The following is an 18,830-nucleotide window of genomic DNA, read 5'->3' on the forward strand; positions in this document are numbered from 1 at the left end:
CTTTTTGTTCATACTGTAAATCAATTGTGGAATCTTTGAATCTTTTCCGGTTGTATTGCCCTCTGTACAAAAATATAAGAATAACATTCTTGGTACTGTATGTGGTTTCCAGTAGTATTAACAGTGCCCGGGAAGTTATTGTGTTTTGAAAAATGCTGACCAACCCTGATGTAATTTTATCTCTTGCCAATTTCCTTGATGCTGCTTGGTACAAACATGGCTGTTTCATGAAAATGTGTTTTATTTAGCCTTTTAGTAGTTTTTTCTACTTCCCGTTGAGATTTTCAACATCTTTTAGATTGTTGCCTTATTGAAGATGTATGCTAACGTTTTTGATCTTGATGTTATGTTATGCTTTTATGGAGGAATTGTATCTGAATAAAGCTTTGTTGAAATGAAATGCTGTTATTTTAGGCGTTGACAACATCATTTTTACTCAGTAACACAAGTCTAACTATCCTATTGTGACTAAATATATATAGTGGATATGATCGTTATAAATCAACTGTGCTAACTGCTTCTAAAAAAGTTACAATCTTAGTACAATTAATTTCCATTTATTCTTTCAGTAGCTGCTTTTGGAGAAAAATTAAATACCCATCCCTCAAAATATTTGTTTTTTTTTCTCTCACAGCTCATACAGTTGTCAGCAACAGCTGTGCTGGCTCTAGCAAACATGAATTTGACAAGGTGACTCTCACCCACATAGAAAGAGACGTACACATAGAGAGAGAGATAGGGTGCAGAGAGAGAGAGACAGAGCGTGCAGAGAAAGAGGGAGAGGGAGAGAGAAAAAGCAAGCACTAGATCACCATATGATATGCAAGATTCAGCTAATTGACTCATCATAACGGTTAATTATGTGGGTTAAGCTAGTGGGGAATTTAAATGAGGAGTTGCTAACACAAACCGTGGACTTTGGGCGAAAATAACTAGTTATGGGCCATGCTCAGCATTCTAGTCATTTTAGGACAGTAGTTGTTATATCAAACAATCACCTAACAGTCTCTGAGTTTCTATAATGCTTCCAAGTTCTTTTTTAGCCTGGCTCCTTCGTGGATTCTTTGGCGTATTGCATCGGTCTTCCTGGAAATAGGCAACTAGACACCACCAATTACAGGCTGATGGGGGTCAACAACCGTTGGACGTTGCGGTACTTTTTTACGTTTCTCTCCAGTTTAGACTTTATGTCCCCTTTCTGTTGTCTCTCTTCCCACCTCTCTCGGTATTCGCCATCTAACTCCTACCAACCACACTCCTAGCCTGAACAGGCTTCCTTTAACACCCCTCCAATCGCCATGATTGTCGGACTAACGGTTGGAGTGCACATGCTTTAATGTGGTGATTACGTTGGTTGTGCAATTGGTTCTGGGATGACTAACCATCTCCTCTCCATGTCTGAGAATGAAGTTTCAAATACTCTTGAAAGGCCTGCGGTCTTGGGACCAAAGTCTCAAAAGCCTGATCTGCTAACTTCAGTTAGGCAAACTGGTCTCTATGGCTGTTATATGCTATGATGGCGCCACCTGTCAGTATCTGTGCAATGCTTTTCTGTATTTTCCATTGCCTGCTTCCCTCTGACAGAGCTGGGAAGCTGTGTGATTTGCACTTTGAGACTCATTCACGCACTTATTCCCTGATGCTTTGGTCTCTAACGGGCAGACCATGATGCTTGTCGAGTCCCACAAATAAGGGGTCACGACTCAGGTTCTAAGGTCAGGTAATTTGCTGTTACTTGGATGAATACTACAACTTGTGGGAGTTCCGGCTGGGAAATGTTATTGGATGCTATTTGAGGGGCTGTACACGGGGCAGGAGTGAGGTGGATACCCTGGGAGATCCTCGTAGACCACCTCTGTGGCCAGCATTGTGGTGTGATTAGCAGTCTGTGGATTCCAGAGTGTCTAGGGACCCAACCTTTACCCATAAAATAATGACTTAATCAAAGGTAGACAACAGTTTTAAGGCGATGTCTTGCTAGAAACCTGGCTGAAGAAGTCACTTTGCTTGTAGCAGAAAGCCTGGGTGTAGGCATGACAATTCAGAGCTATTGGGCATAGGACATATCTGGATTAAACTTTTATTTGTGCTTGATGAAGGTGCTGTGCATCTTGATTGACTAAGGTGGGATGAAGTGGGGAAGCAGGCACTGGAGTGGTGCACATTGCGCTCCTCCCCTTCCCTTCAATTTGTGATCTGGCTGTAGTATGTCATTCCTTTGGTTTGAGGCAGGCTGCGTAGACGCATAGGGTGGAGCCGACGCACAGTGATGCTACACCTCCTGGTGGTGAAAAAGATTCCAAAAAGCAGTTGCACTGTGGAATAGGTATCATAGATGAGGAATCCGTGGGATGGAAGGAGCCCATTAGAACTCTGGCTAATGGATGACTTTAAGGTAGTGGCACACAAATACCCTGAACAACTTCAAACTCAGACAGGCCAACCACGAAGGAAATAAACGGAGGTTGCCTAGCCGTAGTGAATAGATAACCTAAGAATCACAACAGCACCCTTGTTAAAGATCCAAAAATCTGAATAACTCTTCCTCCTCCTAACTCTGTACCGTCAAACCAATCTATACTCCCTACTCATCTACCGACCATGCACATACAACCAGACCTTTCGCAGAGAAATTTGTAGAGGCTATAACCAGCACTGCAATAGATTTGATTATACTAGGAAACTTTGAAGAGGAGAAGGAATAAGTTACTTACCTGCAACTCTTGTTCTCCAGCATGGGTCTGGCATGGGTTCACATGCTCATGAATATTCCCTGTCGCCAGGCTGGTAATCCTCAGTAAAAAGAAGAACAAGTTACCACCCGAGCCCAAAGGTGTGCGAGCGGTGTCTCTCGACCGATCACGACCGACCCCACTTGGAGGCGCGGGCGGACCAGTGCCCTGCGATTTGAGAATCGCCAACATTTTCTTCCAGAAGGAAGCCCATTCCTCCGGTGTCGCATGCTTGGTGGGGTAAGCGACCTGCCGACAGGCGGAGTCCTCGGATGAGGACGGGGAAGGCGACCGATGACGGCGCTTCCGGGAGTGCCTCGAAGAGGCAGAGGAGTGGCGGGACCGAGACCCACTGGACTTCCAACGACAACGCGGAGAGTCGCCCCTCGAATCGTCCGTTGAAAGCCCCGCATACCTCGACTTCCGTGGCTTGGACACCTTACCTACCGATAACTTCTTCTTGCGCTTCGACAAGGCTTTGGACGTGAGCGACTGGCAGTCGACACAGTCATCCGTGTCATGGGCCTACCCGAGGCACCAGAGGCAGGCATCGTGCGAGTCCGTCACCGACATCTTGGAACCACAGTCCCCGCACTTCTTAAAGCCCGCATGCGGGTTGGAAGACGAGGTAGACATCATCACGAAGAATATACTGCGCAATAGGAACAAGTTCGAAGTACCGAGAAAGAACAGAAACTCCAAAGAGTCGAGGCGCGCCGAGATCTCCGAAGCGACCACGTTCGCGGAAAAAACGGAACTGAGGCTACGGGCGTCGTGCATCCTACTTATAACATCCAGTGATGTCGGCGGTCAGAGGAGGTCCTCGAGGGCGGCGTATCAACGTTATCGACGCAGGAAGCAGACGCCGAAGATTTTCCGAAGCAGCACAGCTGTGGTGATTACATGTCATAGATATGGAATATGTCGGAGGACCCAATCCCCCCTCGAAGAGCAGTTTTGCTTTAACCTGAAAAGGGTCCCTACCACGGGAACGAGAAGGCATCCACCAGGCTCCTCGGCTGAGGGAAACTGCTGGCGAACCTCTGGCACTTGGAGTTGGCCGCGTCACAAAGAGGTCTATCCGGGGTTGACTCCACTCGCGGAAGAGAGGAGACACTTGATTCTGGTGAAGATCCCATTCATGGCATGTCCTGAAGAATGACCCAGTGCCACAGGGTCTGGGCTTCCAGGGAGAGTGCCGAGGAGCGAGTCTCGCCCTGATTCCGGATGTAGAACATGCTGGTGGTGTTGTCCGCGAAGATTCTCAGCCCCTTCCCCATCAGCAACAGCAGGAATGACTTGAGGGCCCAGAAGACTGCCTGCAGCTCCAGTATGTTGATGTGGAGTTCCTTTTCCTCCGGGAAGCCAGAGGCTTGTGGAATGAGCCCGTAGGTCTTCTGGCGGGTCCTTCCACCCAAGTCTATAACATTCTGCAATGGCCAGTATGATCCGCCTGGATATTGTTTGTTTGGTGACTGCCAGGCCCAATTTGGGTCCGGTACACCCAATAAAAAGTTGATCATCTTGACGGAATTTAGCCATTCTTGAAATGTAAAAGCTTAGAGCCCTTTTCATGTCTAGTCTATGTAGTCTCTCGTCCTCTTTGCCTGAATGAGGCGGAGGATAGAAAGTGGCTAGAATTATCTTCTGCAACAGACGGAAGTAGGAATGATGGCGTTACCCCGAGGATGACTTTATCTTTATAGGAAGTATTATGAGGAGGCTTGCAAGAAAGAGCCTGCAAATCACTTACCCTGCGGGCTGATGTTATTGCGATAAGTAGGACTGTTTTCAATGTTAAGAGCCTTAAAGGAGATGAATGTAAAGGCTTGAATGGAATACATGACAGGAATTTTAAGTCCCAAACAAATACATTAAAAGGAACTGGAGGGTATACATTAGTAAATCACTTTAGAAATTGTACAATCAAAGGGATTTTGAAATAGGAATCCTCTTCTGAGGAGCGCTTAAAAATGGAAAGCACTGCCAGGTTTCCTCTTATGGTTCCAATCTGGAGCCCCAGATAGGCTAAATGTAACAGGAAAGGAAGCACCATAGGTGTGCCACATTGGCATGGATCCACATTCTTATCCTTGCACCAGTTACTGAATTTATTCTGACGCCAGTTCGAGGATTTAGTTGCTGGCCTTCTGGCCGAAAGCAAAATCTCCATCACGTCATCTGGGAGGTCCCAATCCTTGTATCTCAGCCTCTCAGAAACCACGCGTGAAGGCTGAGTGTTTAGACCTCTGGATGGAGAACCCGACCCTCCTTTTGCGAAAGAAGATCCTCTCTTTGTGGAAGACGTATTGGAGGGCAGATGGACATGTTCAGAAGGTCTGGGTACCATGTTCTCCTGGCCCAATCCGAAGCAATTAGGATCATGTATTTCCCGAAATTTCTCAACATCCTGATCATGTGAGAGATGACCGGGACTGGAGGAAACGCATTTAGGAGTGGAAATTCCTAGTCCACTACGAACACGTCCCCTAGAGCAATACAGTTCGCACTTACGGTTGGTACCAGTCACAAACAGATCCACTTGAGGGGTTCCCCAAAGGGTGAAGATCTCTTGAAGAATTTCCTGAGCTAGTTTCCACTCGTGGGTGACTCAGCTCTGCCTGCTCACAGGGTCTGCCGCGTTCTGCTCTCTGGCTAGGTGAACTGCCGACAGAGAGATTCTTTCTTGTATTGACCAGAACCGGAGCTGCATTGCCTCTCTGCACAGTGGTAGTGACCCTTCACCTTCTCTCTTGTAGAGGTAGCACATGGCCACTGTGCTATTCTGATTGCCCTATGCTCCAACAGGTTGATATGTAGTTTGACTCCGATGGAGACCAACGACCGCTGGTTGTCAGTTTGTTGGTGTGTTTTCCCCACTTCGTGAGTGAGGCGTCCGTCACTACCGTTATCTCGGGCCATGGTTGACAAAAAGATTCTCCCTTGAGAATGTTGTCCTTGCAATCCCACCATAGAAGGTTCTGAGTAACTCTGCTCGGAACTTGCAGTTGGTCTGACATTTTCCCTGAGAATTGGGACCACTGAGTCCTGAGAGCCCATTGAAGGGATCTCATTCAGGCCTCTGGCACCAGAAAAATGCAGGATGCCATGAGACCGAGCAACCTCAGAAAATCGAAGGTCGGAAGATGCTGGGCATTCTGGAATTGTGTTACCATCTGCTGAATGTGTTGAGCTCTCACCCTGGGAGGTGAGGCTTTCCCTGAAGAAGTATCCAGGACTGCTCCAATGAATTGGAGTCTTTGGAATGATATCATATGGTACTTCTTGTAAATGAGGGAGAAACCCAGTCTGTGAAGGGAGTGGCAGGTGATACTGAGATGTTCCTGGGCATGTTCGGGTGAACGAGCCCTGATCAACCAATCGTCCAGGTAGGAGTAGACGTGAATCCCCCCTCTCCTGAGACTTGCTGCCACTACCACCATCAACTTGGTGAAAACCCTTGGGGCGGAGGTCAGCCCGAATGGCAGAACTCGAAACTGATATCGAGAACCGCCAAAGGTGAACCTCAGGTACTTTCTGTGCTTGAGATGGATTGGCACATGAAAGTAAGCATTCTGAAGGTCCAATGATACAAATCCATCTTGGAGTTTGGGAGCCTGAAGGATCTGAGCAAGGGTAACCATCTTGAACTTGTCCTTCCTGAGGAACTTGTTCAAGTTTGTTAAGTCCAAGATAGGTCTCAATTCTCTGTCCTTCTTTGGAATGAGAAAGTGGGGGGAATACGAACCCTTGGACCTCATTATAAGTTTGCCGTTACCATAGTGACCGGACCGTCAAACTACGAGTTCTGCTTGCGGGTGCCATTACGGCCACCAGGCATGACCTGGCGGCCATACCTGTACCTGCGAGCAGAGCATGTCGGATGCACCAGCACCATTCTGAATGGTGCCAGTGTATCCAACCTCCCCATTACCTATGGGGCTCAAATGGGAATGGGGAGCATTCCATTCCAGCGCCCACAAATGGGCAATTACCGGGTCTGGCAGGGCCGTAATGACCCAGTAATTGCCCATTCGCAGGTGCCAGAAATGTTCACATGTTTGGCGGCAGCCTGCTGGTTTTACCGGCAATGCTACCGCCAAACTTAAAATGAGGACCCTTGTTCTTCTCTGCTACAGGTACATGTTCTAGTGCACCTTTCTCTAGCAGGATTAACATTTCCTGCACAAGGAGCAGACACAGAATTTTGACAGAGTTGGATCCCGGTGGATGATCTTGAGGCCTTTTTTTAAAAGGAAGGCAGTAACCTTGGGCTACTGTTTCCAGTGTCCAAGCATCTGAAGTAATGCCCCGCCATTCATTCAGATGCTGAGAAATTCTGCCTCCCAGCGGGGTCTTGTGGGTCAAGGCCTCAGAGTGGCTTAGAGGCGGCTGCAGTAACGGCAGAGGGTAAAGTCTCCGCTGCTGGGGCTGATTTAGCACCCATTCCTTGTCCACCATGAGGGAATCTTCTTTGTCACCTTTTTCCCGGCTTTCCTCTTCCTCTACCAATTGAGGAATAGAAACGAAATGAACGACTCCTCCAGGAAGATGAGCCTGAATAGGGTTGTTGAGGTTGTCAAATGGAGGTGCTAAGGGATTAAGCTGCTGCCTAGGAGGTCTGCAGCTTCTCCAGACTCTCATCAGCCTAGCTGGCGAACAACCTCGAGCCATCAAAGGGCATGTTGAGCAGTCTGGCCTGCACGTCTGGTGGAAACCCCTACTTCCTCAACCACGCAAATCTGCGTAGTACGGTGCTAGCAGCCATGGATCTGCTGTCAGCAGTATACAAACCTGACTGGAGACATTCTCTCATTGCCTCCTTTCCATCCTTAATTATATCTAGGAAGCTGTCTATTTCTTTGCCTTCCCAGGATGTGATCAGCCACCATAGCAACACAGTCCCACAGGGTATAAGTGAATCTTGAGAGAGTACAGGTGACAGTGGTAGATTTCAAGGCTGTGCTGCCAGACATGAAAACCTTAAGTGCCCAGGCATCTCTTCCTGCCATCTCCATCTGGGGGATAGAGGGGTAAGCTGATTGCCTGGTTGATGTGGCTGCCTGAACTACCAAGCTCTCAGGTGTGGGGTGCTTGGTCAGGTATTCTGGATCGCTGCTAGAAGACCTGTACTTCCTTGAGAAGTTTCTATTAACAGCAGGTCCAGATTCCGGGGGCTTCACAATTTGCAGCAACCATCCTCTGAAGTGCTTTGTGGAAGGGCAAAAATTGGGTCCTTCAGAGGACCTTGGGTCTAGGATGTCAGTCATATCATCCTGTTCATACGTAGGGGAAGCTCTGCTCCAACCCATATAATTTGTGACCCTATTCATGAGATTTCTATAGGTCGTATCTGCATTCTCAGAAGGGTCAGACCTGCCTAATTCCAGTTCTGGCGAGGTGTCAAGACCATTAGCCAACTGGAGAGAATCACAAAGGTCTCCAATTTGGACTTTCCATTAATGAGCTCTTCTGGCGCCACATTCTGAGTGCCGAATTCTAACCCAAAAGGAGGGGAATCCTCTTCACAGGGCTGTTCCTCCTCATATATAAGGGCCTCATTACAAGGTTGCAGGTTCAGAAACAACGGTACCGGTAAGCTTGTAAGGTCTGACCTGGCGGGCGGAACGGCACACGCTCGCAGACCTTGACTGATGCACCGGCACCATTCATGAAGGTGCCGCTGCATCTGTCCTCCCCATTCCCATTGAGTCCAATGGGACTCGAATGGGTAAAAACGGCACGGCTACCGCCGGAATCATTTTTTTTCCAGCGCCCGGCTATGGCCAATTATCGGGGTATTACAGCCCCGACGGACCCGGTAATTGCCGGAAAAAAAATTACCGCCAGTCATAATGAGGCCCATAAACTTAAAAAGGTGTTTCTTTTGAACAGGTCTGTAAACTTTTTCCGGAATGGGCAAAGCCTCCACAAAGTCGAAGTGGCCGTCGGCGGTGTTGAAGACGGCTTCGGAAATGGCGCCGGTTTACTCGGCATCGCCTTCGAGAAGTTTGACTCCGATGGGGTATTGCCGGCTTCATGCTCGGCTTCGAAGAAGTAGCCTTCGACTTCCCAGAGTCATCCGAAGGAGCTACCGAGGCATGGCTTTTGTGCGATTCTTTTAAGGGGGTCGAGACGCATTCTCGAAAATGTGCATCATCTCTGGTCTAAAAGCATCCAATTTCTTGGGGAATCAGATTTTGTCGGGCAGCTGATACCTCAGTAGAGGAATCGGATGATGAAGAGGGAGATCTATGGCGTCTCTTCTTCGCCTTCTTTGAGGAAGAAGACGAAGACTGCCTCGATCAATGCCTCAAAAGGGACCTCTTTGATTTCTTATGCCAGGAGGAGTCTCTGGACTCGCCAGACTTCTGTTCTTTCTTCAAAGAAGCCTTCAAAGCCATCCTGCCCACCGCCAGTTTACCTCTGCGCTGCCTGAGAGCTTTCTCTGTCATGGCCTGATAGGACCGTACAGTTGTCGGTACAGTGCCCAGAGCCCAGACACCACAGGCAGACGCAGTGAGGATCCGTTATAGACATCTTCGACCCGCAGTTGTAGCATTTTTTAAACCCAGACTTTGGTGTCGAAGGAGTTGATGATGAAGACATTTTCATGAAGAAAACTGAAGCGCGCCGTTAATAACTCGAAGCAAAAGCTTTTGGAAAAATGGAACTGAAGCCAACGGGCGCTGCATGCGCTATTTATACTGACGATGACGTTGACGCTAGACGGACGTCCTTGAGGGACATCAACGCAACAACTTTGCATACAGCGCCCTCTGCCGAGAATTTTTCTTTACGAGGCAGCAAAGCTGCAAGATATAATACCATAAAATGAGGAATACGTGGGAGGACACAATCCATTCGAAAGAATGGAAATCACCAGGCTACCACCTCAACCTCACAAACACTCACCTGTGAGGGTTCCAAAAGGCTCAACTCTCTAACCACTATTCATCACCATTTACATAGCCCCACTCATAAAACAAATTCAGGGATACAGACTTACATGCTAGAGCTATGCAGATAACAAATTATCTACACATTGGATACCAGCAAGGACATAAAACAAACCTTTGTTAACTGCCTCTCAAAAATCAAGAATGGGCAACAACAGCCTTAAACTCAACCTGGACTAAGCTGAAATTGTGATCACGCCCAACAACCTCTTCGTACAGCCGCATATGCAATGGCCTACTAAAATGGGAACCAGACAAAAGATTCAAAATAGTTAATACTCTCAAGTCAATGCATTACTAAATAAATGCTTCTTCCAACTAAGTGATATCAAGTGGATATTACCCTTTCTCACTCTCAAAGAGAACACTTGCCATCATCCCTCTCGTCATGTCAAGAATAGACTATGCCATCTCTATCAAGCTTAGAATGCTTGACTACCTCACCAAAAAAGTGCAATGGATGCAGAACACAGCAACAAGACTCCTCCTCAGACGCAGCAAGATAGAACACATCACACCAGCACTAAAATCCCTACACTGGCTACCAGTCAAGAACAGGATCTATTTGAAAACTCTCTGGAGCTCATGTTCCTCTTATTTGTAATTTGAAGGCAGGGAACTGGTGCGTTTGCACTCAGGCATAGCCAGGTCCCCACTACCAGATCTTTGTCATTTGCACGGCAGAGTGCAAATGTGCAGGGCAAAAGGAGGAGTACACCCAGTTCTTTGAGTAAAGTGAGTAAAATCTATACCGGCACAAATGCTAGAGCATTTGGTTGGCGTAGAGGAAGGAAGGTGGCAGAAACGCAAGTTGCGTTCTGCCCCTTCACTTCGCCATACAAATGAATGGAAAACTGGTGTTATATGAATGAAAGGCATAAAAGCTGTGCTCAAGGCTTTTACGCCCTTCATTCACGTTATGCCACAATGGAAAATGAGCTCCTCTGCAATGTTCACAGAGAAATTCACAGCCAAAGAACATAATTCCGGGAAGAAAAATCATGTACAGACCAAAAAGAAGCCTGATGTCAAGCAATGACATCCGTTTTTAACCCAAACAAAATTTGAGAATGAAATATGGTGGATCAGCCTTCTGAAACATCTCAATGAAAATCTGGAACTCCCTCCACTAAGGGAATAAGCACAAAAGAGGAACACTAGACCTTAAGGAAAACACTAAAAGCATGGCTATTTGATTTGCTGACCTAATTTGTCAAACCACAGCCCATGGTCAAGAGAAGCACATGCAGCTTTAATGCATATAGGTACAGCAGGAAGTACCTGGTCTTGGCTCGGGTTACCTGGGACACGAGATCCAATTAGATTGGCATACAAGTGAAAGAGAGATCTAACATTCTTAACCACGGCACAGTGGGTTTCTGTCCAATCAACAAACAACTTGTGCAACAATGATTCAGCCTTATTCCCTGGTACCAGGATCAACCCCTTCTCCCCAACTAACCCTACTAAACTCTCGATAATCCTGCAAACACACCACATACTGACCAGCTACCCTATCCACACACAGCAAACAAAACACCCCACATCCACACTGACATGAAACAGCAAAACTCCACACCTCCCCCCAATAACTCACACAATCGCAACACAGTCAATCACACCCACCGACCCACATCACATAGAAGCAAATACACACACAGGCCATTTTTTCTGAAGCAATTTTAACATAATAACAAATGCAGATTTGCACTCTCCTTCTCCTCCCACTTACAAACCCATCCTTCCTCTTTTTTTCAGATCCACCTAAGCGCCTAGAGACCATGCAAATGGCAGCTATGTGCAGTATAAATGCCATTAACAACATAAAATCTATGTATTTTGGCAACAATGGTCGATGAGGAATAACTCAAGATGTGTGCATGGATCAATGTACTACAGTCGTTTGTGTAAAACAAATTAGTTAAACATTTTAGGGGAAAAATCAATACAATATTAAGATCAACATTTATGATGAAGCTATATACATCTCTAAAAGAGTTAAATAAGGATTGTAATGCCTTACATCAATAAGTTCATAATCATATTTGGCATGTAAATGCCTTAGGAGGTACCACCGTGCAACCGTAACACAAGATTCAGGGTAGCCAGGCTGGTACACAACCCTTTCCAAGAAACGGCGGGTGTCCCTAGGAGGAAAAGAACAATGCATTTTCAATAATTTAATTAACACTTTGTTACAAATACAAAACATGATACAGGCAATGTATAGACCCTAAAATACAGAGTTTCCTTACCTTGAAGGATACTAAAATACAGAGTTTCCTTAGCTTGAAGGATTGCTCGCTTGAGATATCAAAGTTAAAGGCACCCTACCACTGCTTTAACTTATACATGTTGAAATGTCTTAAGACACCGTAGTGAGAGTTGTAAATTATTACCATAACCTGAGTACCAAGTGGAAACAGAAGAAGACATTACTTACCTCACAGTAAAGCTCTTTCTGATGGATGTTCCTGCCACAATCAGATTCCTCACCTATGATACAACTATCCCAGCATTTCCACCACCAAGGCTCGCAGCACAGCTCTGCGTCGGATCAGTCTTATGCCTCTATGCGCCATGCGCCGGATAGGTTGTCGGGCCAGTATATATAGTGGTGCAGCACCCCCTGACCTCAGTTCCACCCTTTTTCCCTAGCACTGAAGCCAAATGTCCGTAGAAACGATGGTGTACTAGATTCCTGCAAGAGGGGCAGGTAGGGAGGACGATGTGGAATCTGTAGCAGGAACATCCATCAAAAAGAACATTAACAAGAGGTAAGTAATTTGTTTTTCTAATGGATTATTTCCTGCTATTGATTCCTTTTCTAGGATAGATCTTCAAAGCAGGACGTAAAGCTGGAGGACGGAGGAAGCAAGGACACTACCCAAAACCAGAAAACTCTGGAGGACTGCCCTATCAAAACAGGCATCCTGGCTCGTAAGGGAATCCAAGCAGTAATGCTCAGCGAACATGTGCAGAGTTGCACACGTTGCCGCCTGGCAAATGTCTGGGATAGGGACTCCCCTCTACAGAGGTGGGAGCCATTCCTCTGGTAGAATGAGCTCTGAGACCCTCAGGCACCTATTTCCCAGCCAGATCATAGGATTCTGAGATAAAATAAAGAGAATAATCCACCTACACAAGGACTGTTTAGTCACAGCCATGACAGCATGAGCACTAGCGTAACCAATGAAAATCTGGTAATCTTTTCTAGCCTCTCTAGTACGAGAGACGTAGAACTTAACAGGACCGTACCGGGTCCAGCTGATGGAATGGTTGCTCTGCCTTGGAAGGGTGGAGTGGATCAAAAAACACAAGAAGATGGATCTTTTGAGAGAGATGAAAATCCGAGACCACCTTTGTAAAATAGGAGGGTCTCACTCTCAATGCCTCCTTTTTGGGAACAAACAAATAGGGATGTAAAACAGACAATGCCTGGAGCTCACTTGCCTGTCTCGTGGAAGTGAAGGAAGCCAGGAAAATGATCATAAGGGTGACCGATCTAATCGAACAGGAATTAAGGAGCTCAAATGGAGTACCCATAAGAAATATGAAAACTAAATTCAAATCCAATGCTGGAACCTCAAACTGGTTACACAAACCCTGCAAGAACCACTTAACTGTGGAGATTGCAAAACATTAGCCTTGTTCTGTGGACCTCTTCAAGACCGAAATATTGGCACGGTAACCTTTCACAGTGACAATCTGCAAGCCTGTTTGAAATGATATATGATATGATATGATATGATATGGCATTTCAAGTGTTTCAAGGCGTGACAAGGTAAGGGAGGGGGAACAGGGGAAGACAGATAACGATCCTACTAGGCCAGGTGTCATTCAGATTGCGCAAGTGCATGGGAAGGGGGAAAGGGAAATGTGCGAGGGTGCAGGGAGAGGGGAAAGTGCAGTACATGGGATAGTAGGATAAGAATAAATAAAACGGCCAGCTAGTGGCAAGTACAAGGTAAAGTGCGGGCATAGGTGCAGGTAGGGGGACTGCAGGGATACAGAAACAGTTTCCAGATGCAGGGGTTGCCAGGGAGGCAGTGCAGGTGAGCAACTGGTGGGGCCTAGTCCTGTGAGCAGAAAGGATGGCCATGTAACCAGTGCAGTATCAGCCAGGAATCAGCAGGGGAGAGGAAGAGAGAAAGCAGAAGCAAAGAGGAAGGTTTTGAGGTGCTTCCGGAACCAGGGATGTTTCTCCTCAAGTTTCAGGGAGGCAGGAAGGCTGTTCCAGAGGGAAGCCCCTGCCGAAGAGAGAGATCTACCACCAACTCGTTGCTTGGAGAAGCTACTGAACCTGAGGGAGTTGGAGGCGGATGAGCGAAGAGCTCGGGAAGGACGATATTTAGGAAGAGAGAGTTGAAGGTATTTCGTCCCCAGCCCCCAGAAGTCCTTGTGGAAAATGCTGAGGGTTTTGGGGTTGAGGCCAAGGACAAGTCTCGCAGTCCTGTTCTGGTTAAGTTTCAGAGGGTGGAGAGTAGAGGCAGGAAGATTTAGATAGGGGGTGTAGAGACAAGTCCCACTCCTAACATCTCAGCCTTTCAGTAGCCAAGCAAGAAGGTTCAGGCTGCTGAGGTTTGGCTGAAGGACCTGCCCCCTGCCTGGGAGATCAAGTCCACCCTCCTCGGAAGGCACCACGGAGGTCAGATGGACATGTCCTGCAACTCTGATACCACTTTCTCTGGGCCCAGTCTGGGGCAGTCAGGATCATCATGGTTCCGAACCAGCGCAATCTCTTGAGAACCAGCGGAATGACAAGGATCGTTGGAAACGCATAAAGGAGGTTGAAAGTCCACTCCATTGTCAGTGTCCCCCCCAAAGTTCACAACAATGAAATTCCCCGGAGCAGGACAACTTGCACTTCCATTTAGCACTTGAGTGAAGTGAGCCATTTGAGGAGTTCCTGACACAGCTCCCACTTGTGGGAGGCTGAAGTCTGCCTGTTCAAGGCAGAAGTTGTGACATTCTCAAGTCCGGCCAGATGAGCCGCTGTCAGGGAGAGACTGTTCTCCAAAGCCCTCAGTCTCATTGCTTCTCTGAACAGAGGAAAGAACCCCACAACACTTTGTTTGTTGAGGTAGTGCACGGCCACTGTGTTGCCCGTCAGGATCAGCAGTCTTGTGTTTTACAGAGGGGGGGAAAGAGACCAGGGCCCGCCTGAACGCCCTCAATGCCAGCAAGATTATGTGTTTCCAAAACTCAGCGGGAGACCACAGTGCACTCACTGTCAGGTCCAAGGTTGGGGAAACAAAGCGCCTCTCCGCAAGTTGTCCCGCACGGCCCACCACACGAGTTCCTGGGCTACCTGGCTCAAGAGCTGTAGAAAGTCCGACATGTGGCCCTGGAACTGCGACCATTGTGTACAGGCCCGTAATAAATTAAGCGTTCTCATGTGCAGCCACACCTCCGGCATCACTAGGATGCAGGAGGCCATGAGGCCCGAAAGGCGCAGAAAGGCAGAGGCACAGACTTGTTCCTGTGAATGGAGGACTATGACCAATCCGTAAAATGTTTGTCACTCAATCCTGGAGTTGGAAAGGCCTTCCCAGGCGAGTGTCCAAGACTGCCCCGATAAATTGGAGGGACTGGGATGGCAGAACCTGAGATTTTTTTAAGTTCTGGGAAAAGCCCAAACTCTGCAATAGATCTTGAACTGGTAATGCTTTAGCCCCACTACAAACCTCAGGCACTTCCTGCGCTTTAGATGAATTTGTATGGAAGTAGGCGTCCTGAAGATCCAGGAAAACCAACCAGTCCTGCAGATCGAGGGTTTGCAGGATCTGGGCTAGAGTTACAATCTTGTAATTGTCCTTGCATAAGAACAAATTCCGCAGCCTCAGATACAGAATGGGATGGAAGCCTCCGTCCATTTTTGGCACCAGAAAATAGATGGAGTACCACGCCATAGCTGGCGTATCTCCTCTAGGAGGATGGGATGGAGGGTGCCCAGGGGACTAGGGTCCGGCACACACTGACGAAATGGGAGGCAATAACCCTGACGGATGACCTGTAAGGCTCAAGAGTTGGACATGGTCTCTGACCATTCCGTGATGAACAAGAAAAGCCCCCCCCCCCCCACCGGTGTGGGGTAGAGTTACCCACTCAACAGAATTCCCCTCCATCACCATTCTGCAATTCAGCAGTTACCAGCAAAATGGCTGCACTGGCACTGTTAAGCACTATCGCCTTGCCTTAAATCTGCGTTTTGCAGCTACAAAATGATGGTTGCATTGTCTTGCCAAGCAGCTATGGGGCAAGATGAAACAGGGACCACAGCGAGAAAGGCTGCCAGTGTGTTTTCTTATGCACACCAAAGAAGAGAATTGAAAAGCAGCGCAGCTTTGCTGCTAGCTCAAAGTTTCCCATTGAAAAAGGGAAATACTCAGCATTTAAAATGATGCCGGCATGATGCTCTTGTCATCAGTTCAACATATACAGTTCTGATTCAGTAAGACCCAACTATGCCCAGCCATATTAAAGTTGTGCTTTAGCAAAAGAAAGCATTATCACTGAATGACAGGCTGTGGCGGGCAAGATCTGGGAAATCACCAGAAACTTTACTCTCAGCGGTATGGAAAAAACACTTGTCGTTTATGCTACAAAATGTCCAAATAAACTCTTCAAAAGAAACACTAGCTCTCTGGGCACATGTCAATTTCAGTGGACTTGTGCTTTGAACAGATTGCTGTGTAACAGAAACTGACTAGGGCTGCAAACAATGTTTGGAATCCAGATGGAAGAGAAAACCGAATTTGAAAGGGACATCCCAGCAGAATTCACCATGTGTCAAAATGTGCTTTGGCAAACAAGAAAAATATCTGTTTTAAAAGTGTAATATTGAATAACGCCCTGTCGTTACCTAGAAATGTAATCGGGGGGCTGGTTAAAATCTAATATGTTTTATTCCAACAGCCTTGCCTTTTGGGCTCAGGAAAACTAAATAAATAAATAAATGCATTGGCTGTACTGTGGAAGCCACGGAACAGGTTTTTCCTGCCCTGGTTTCAAAGGACATTGCATCCCTCCAAGGAGACCAACATCTGGAATCTCTGAATGGACTAAGGGGGAGAATTTAACACGCTCATCAGACTTTGTGGTGGGGCTACAGCTTGACACAATAGATTCTGGGACACCTACGTGTTACTTTTGGAAGTGACACATCCCATCCACTCAAACTAAGGAGCTCCAAAGACAAACTCCATGGCAACCCTGGGCTAAACTGACATTGGGTGGTAGCCTGGGCAGAAATGACCATATTTGGAGGTCAAAGGCCAGCCCGTCGGGCTCAAGAGACTATTTTAATGAATAAACTTTAAGACTTATTTCTATGACTGGACAATGCAGTAATGTAAAAGTTTTACAGTTTAAATGTAATTTTTGTGGCTTTAAAATAAGATATCGTGGCTGTCCAAAGAATGTATGGGATGCAAACGCCAGGAAAATGTGAATCATCAGAAAAGTACATATGGTGGAACGTTAAAAATTAATGGAAATATGCCCTATGATAATATGTACACATCTAAAATTGTGAAATTTTGGGTGAAGCGGTTCCCACTAAAAATCGTGAAAAATTATTAGAAGGGCAAAATAATGCCGTACAGACCTGGGAGTTGGAGTACCATGCTCTGTATGAAATATGTCTTTTGCCTATGTAATTTGCAAAAGTGCCACAACTGTAAAAAGGAGCGATTTATGTCACAATTGATTTTGTGCAAAAATGACAGTGGGATGGCTTTGTACCTCATAAAAAAAAATAACCCCATAAACTGAATCCCCTCCTGCAGGAGGCGACCAACATAGGCTGACCTATCCGGTTCTTAGGGGTAGGTCTAGCTTAGCTTTGCCCAGCAATAAATCCTGTGATGTCACCCACCTTAAATAAAGGTGGGGGGAATCTCACAGAGACAGGACTCTCTTCTGAATTTTCTATCGCCCGAGTATCCAGATATTCCACCTTCACTCTGCAAGATTCCAGATAGTACGGCCAGGCCAGAGCATAGCTGGCCCTATCCAGGCAGGAACATTGATCCAGAAACCCCACTAAAAATAGCTATAACTAGAGGGGAAAGCTGTGGTACCCTTTTGGGAGTATCCTGTGACCAGACCAGCTTTTTGCCCTATTACCTGCATGCCAGCTGTACCCTTGCTATCCAGTGACCAGACAGGCCCAACCCTTGCTATCCAGTGACCAGACAGGCCCTGCTGTTAGGAGAGCCTGCTGTGCTGTGACCAGAGCCTTTGATTCCAGAAACCCGGTTGGCTGTCCCAAATACCAAACAGTGCAGATTGTGAGTATTTCTCCATCCCATAGCAACACATAGCCTACCCCATCTTGATACTTTGTCTTTGTTCTACTCTCTAAGCAATCCTATCCATAACCTGGTAACTTGTTTCAAACTGTCAGAATTCTTTGTGCCTCCTGTCCTTGATCTCCAAGCGTTAGCGCCATTCTTCTATTCATTTCTGTCTTGCATAGATCCTTAGTCATATTTTGAATAATTTAAGTAATTCCCACATAGAACTGAACGCGGGGTAAAAAGGTTAACTTTACAAATTAACCTTGGAGCGTACCGTGTCTTTCTTTAACAATCTATTCTTGATAATCTAGTTGAAGTAAAACTTGTCCTTTCTTTCGAAACCGATATTCTCTGTTAACTGCTTTTATTTTCCCAAAACCGAATCTCCTTCCACATCGAAAATCTCATCCAGTTATTCAGCTAGAGTCACTCTTTCACTTCTATATTATCCCTGTGATGTGCATCTATCACCCAGCCTAAAAACCGCATTCCGATTCTGTCTATTTCACCCGTTTTTTTAAAAAACCGCTGTGACATTTAAAACTGCAAAAAGAGGAAAATGCAACTTTTCAACGTGTGATTTTGGCTGCACTTTGTTCTTACTTTCAAGTTGCTTTTTGAACTGTAGGAAATTTGTGATAACTGGCCTGATAGTTGCTAGTGATATTACATCCCTGATACTGTGATAAATCATATTTACCTCATTTATTCAACTGCATGTTTAAATTAATTATTTACCAATTCTGAATGTCATTTTATGCAATGGAAAAATCTGTTTTTGTGTCTTATTTTGTGAGGCAAGGTCGGATTTCTAATTCTGTTTGTTGCCTAATATC

The 18,830-nt window shown here is 46.4% G+C and overlaps 1 protein-coding gene across 1 annotated transcript in view; it reads right to left on the reverse strand.

Moving 5' to 3' along the window:
* SKIC3 (SKI3 subunit of superkiller complex) overlaps nucleotides 1-18,830 on the reverse strand; it is a 2,336,627-nt gene that overhangs the window by 54,903 nt on the left and 2,262,894 nt on the right. The window contains exon 40 of the mRNA XM_069627646.1: nucleotides 11,715-11,838. Within this exon, the coding sequence (XP_069483747.1) occupies nucleotides 11,715-11,838 (124 nt within the window). The remainder of the gene's footprint in view (nucleotides 1-11,714; nucleotides 11,839-18,830) is intronic.

This window comes from Ambystoma mexicanum, chromosome 6p (genome assembly GCF_040938575.1).
Source record: "Ambystoma mexicanum isolate Mex_15411 chromosome 6p, UKY_AmexF1_1, whole genome shotgun sequence".
Lineage (NCBI taxonomy): Eukaryota > Metazoa > Chordata > Amphibia > Caudata > Ambystomatidae > Ambystoma > Ambystoma mexicanum.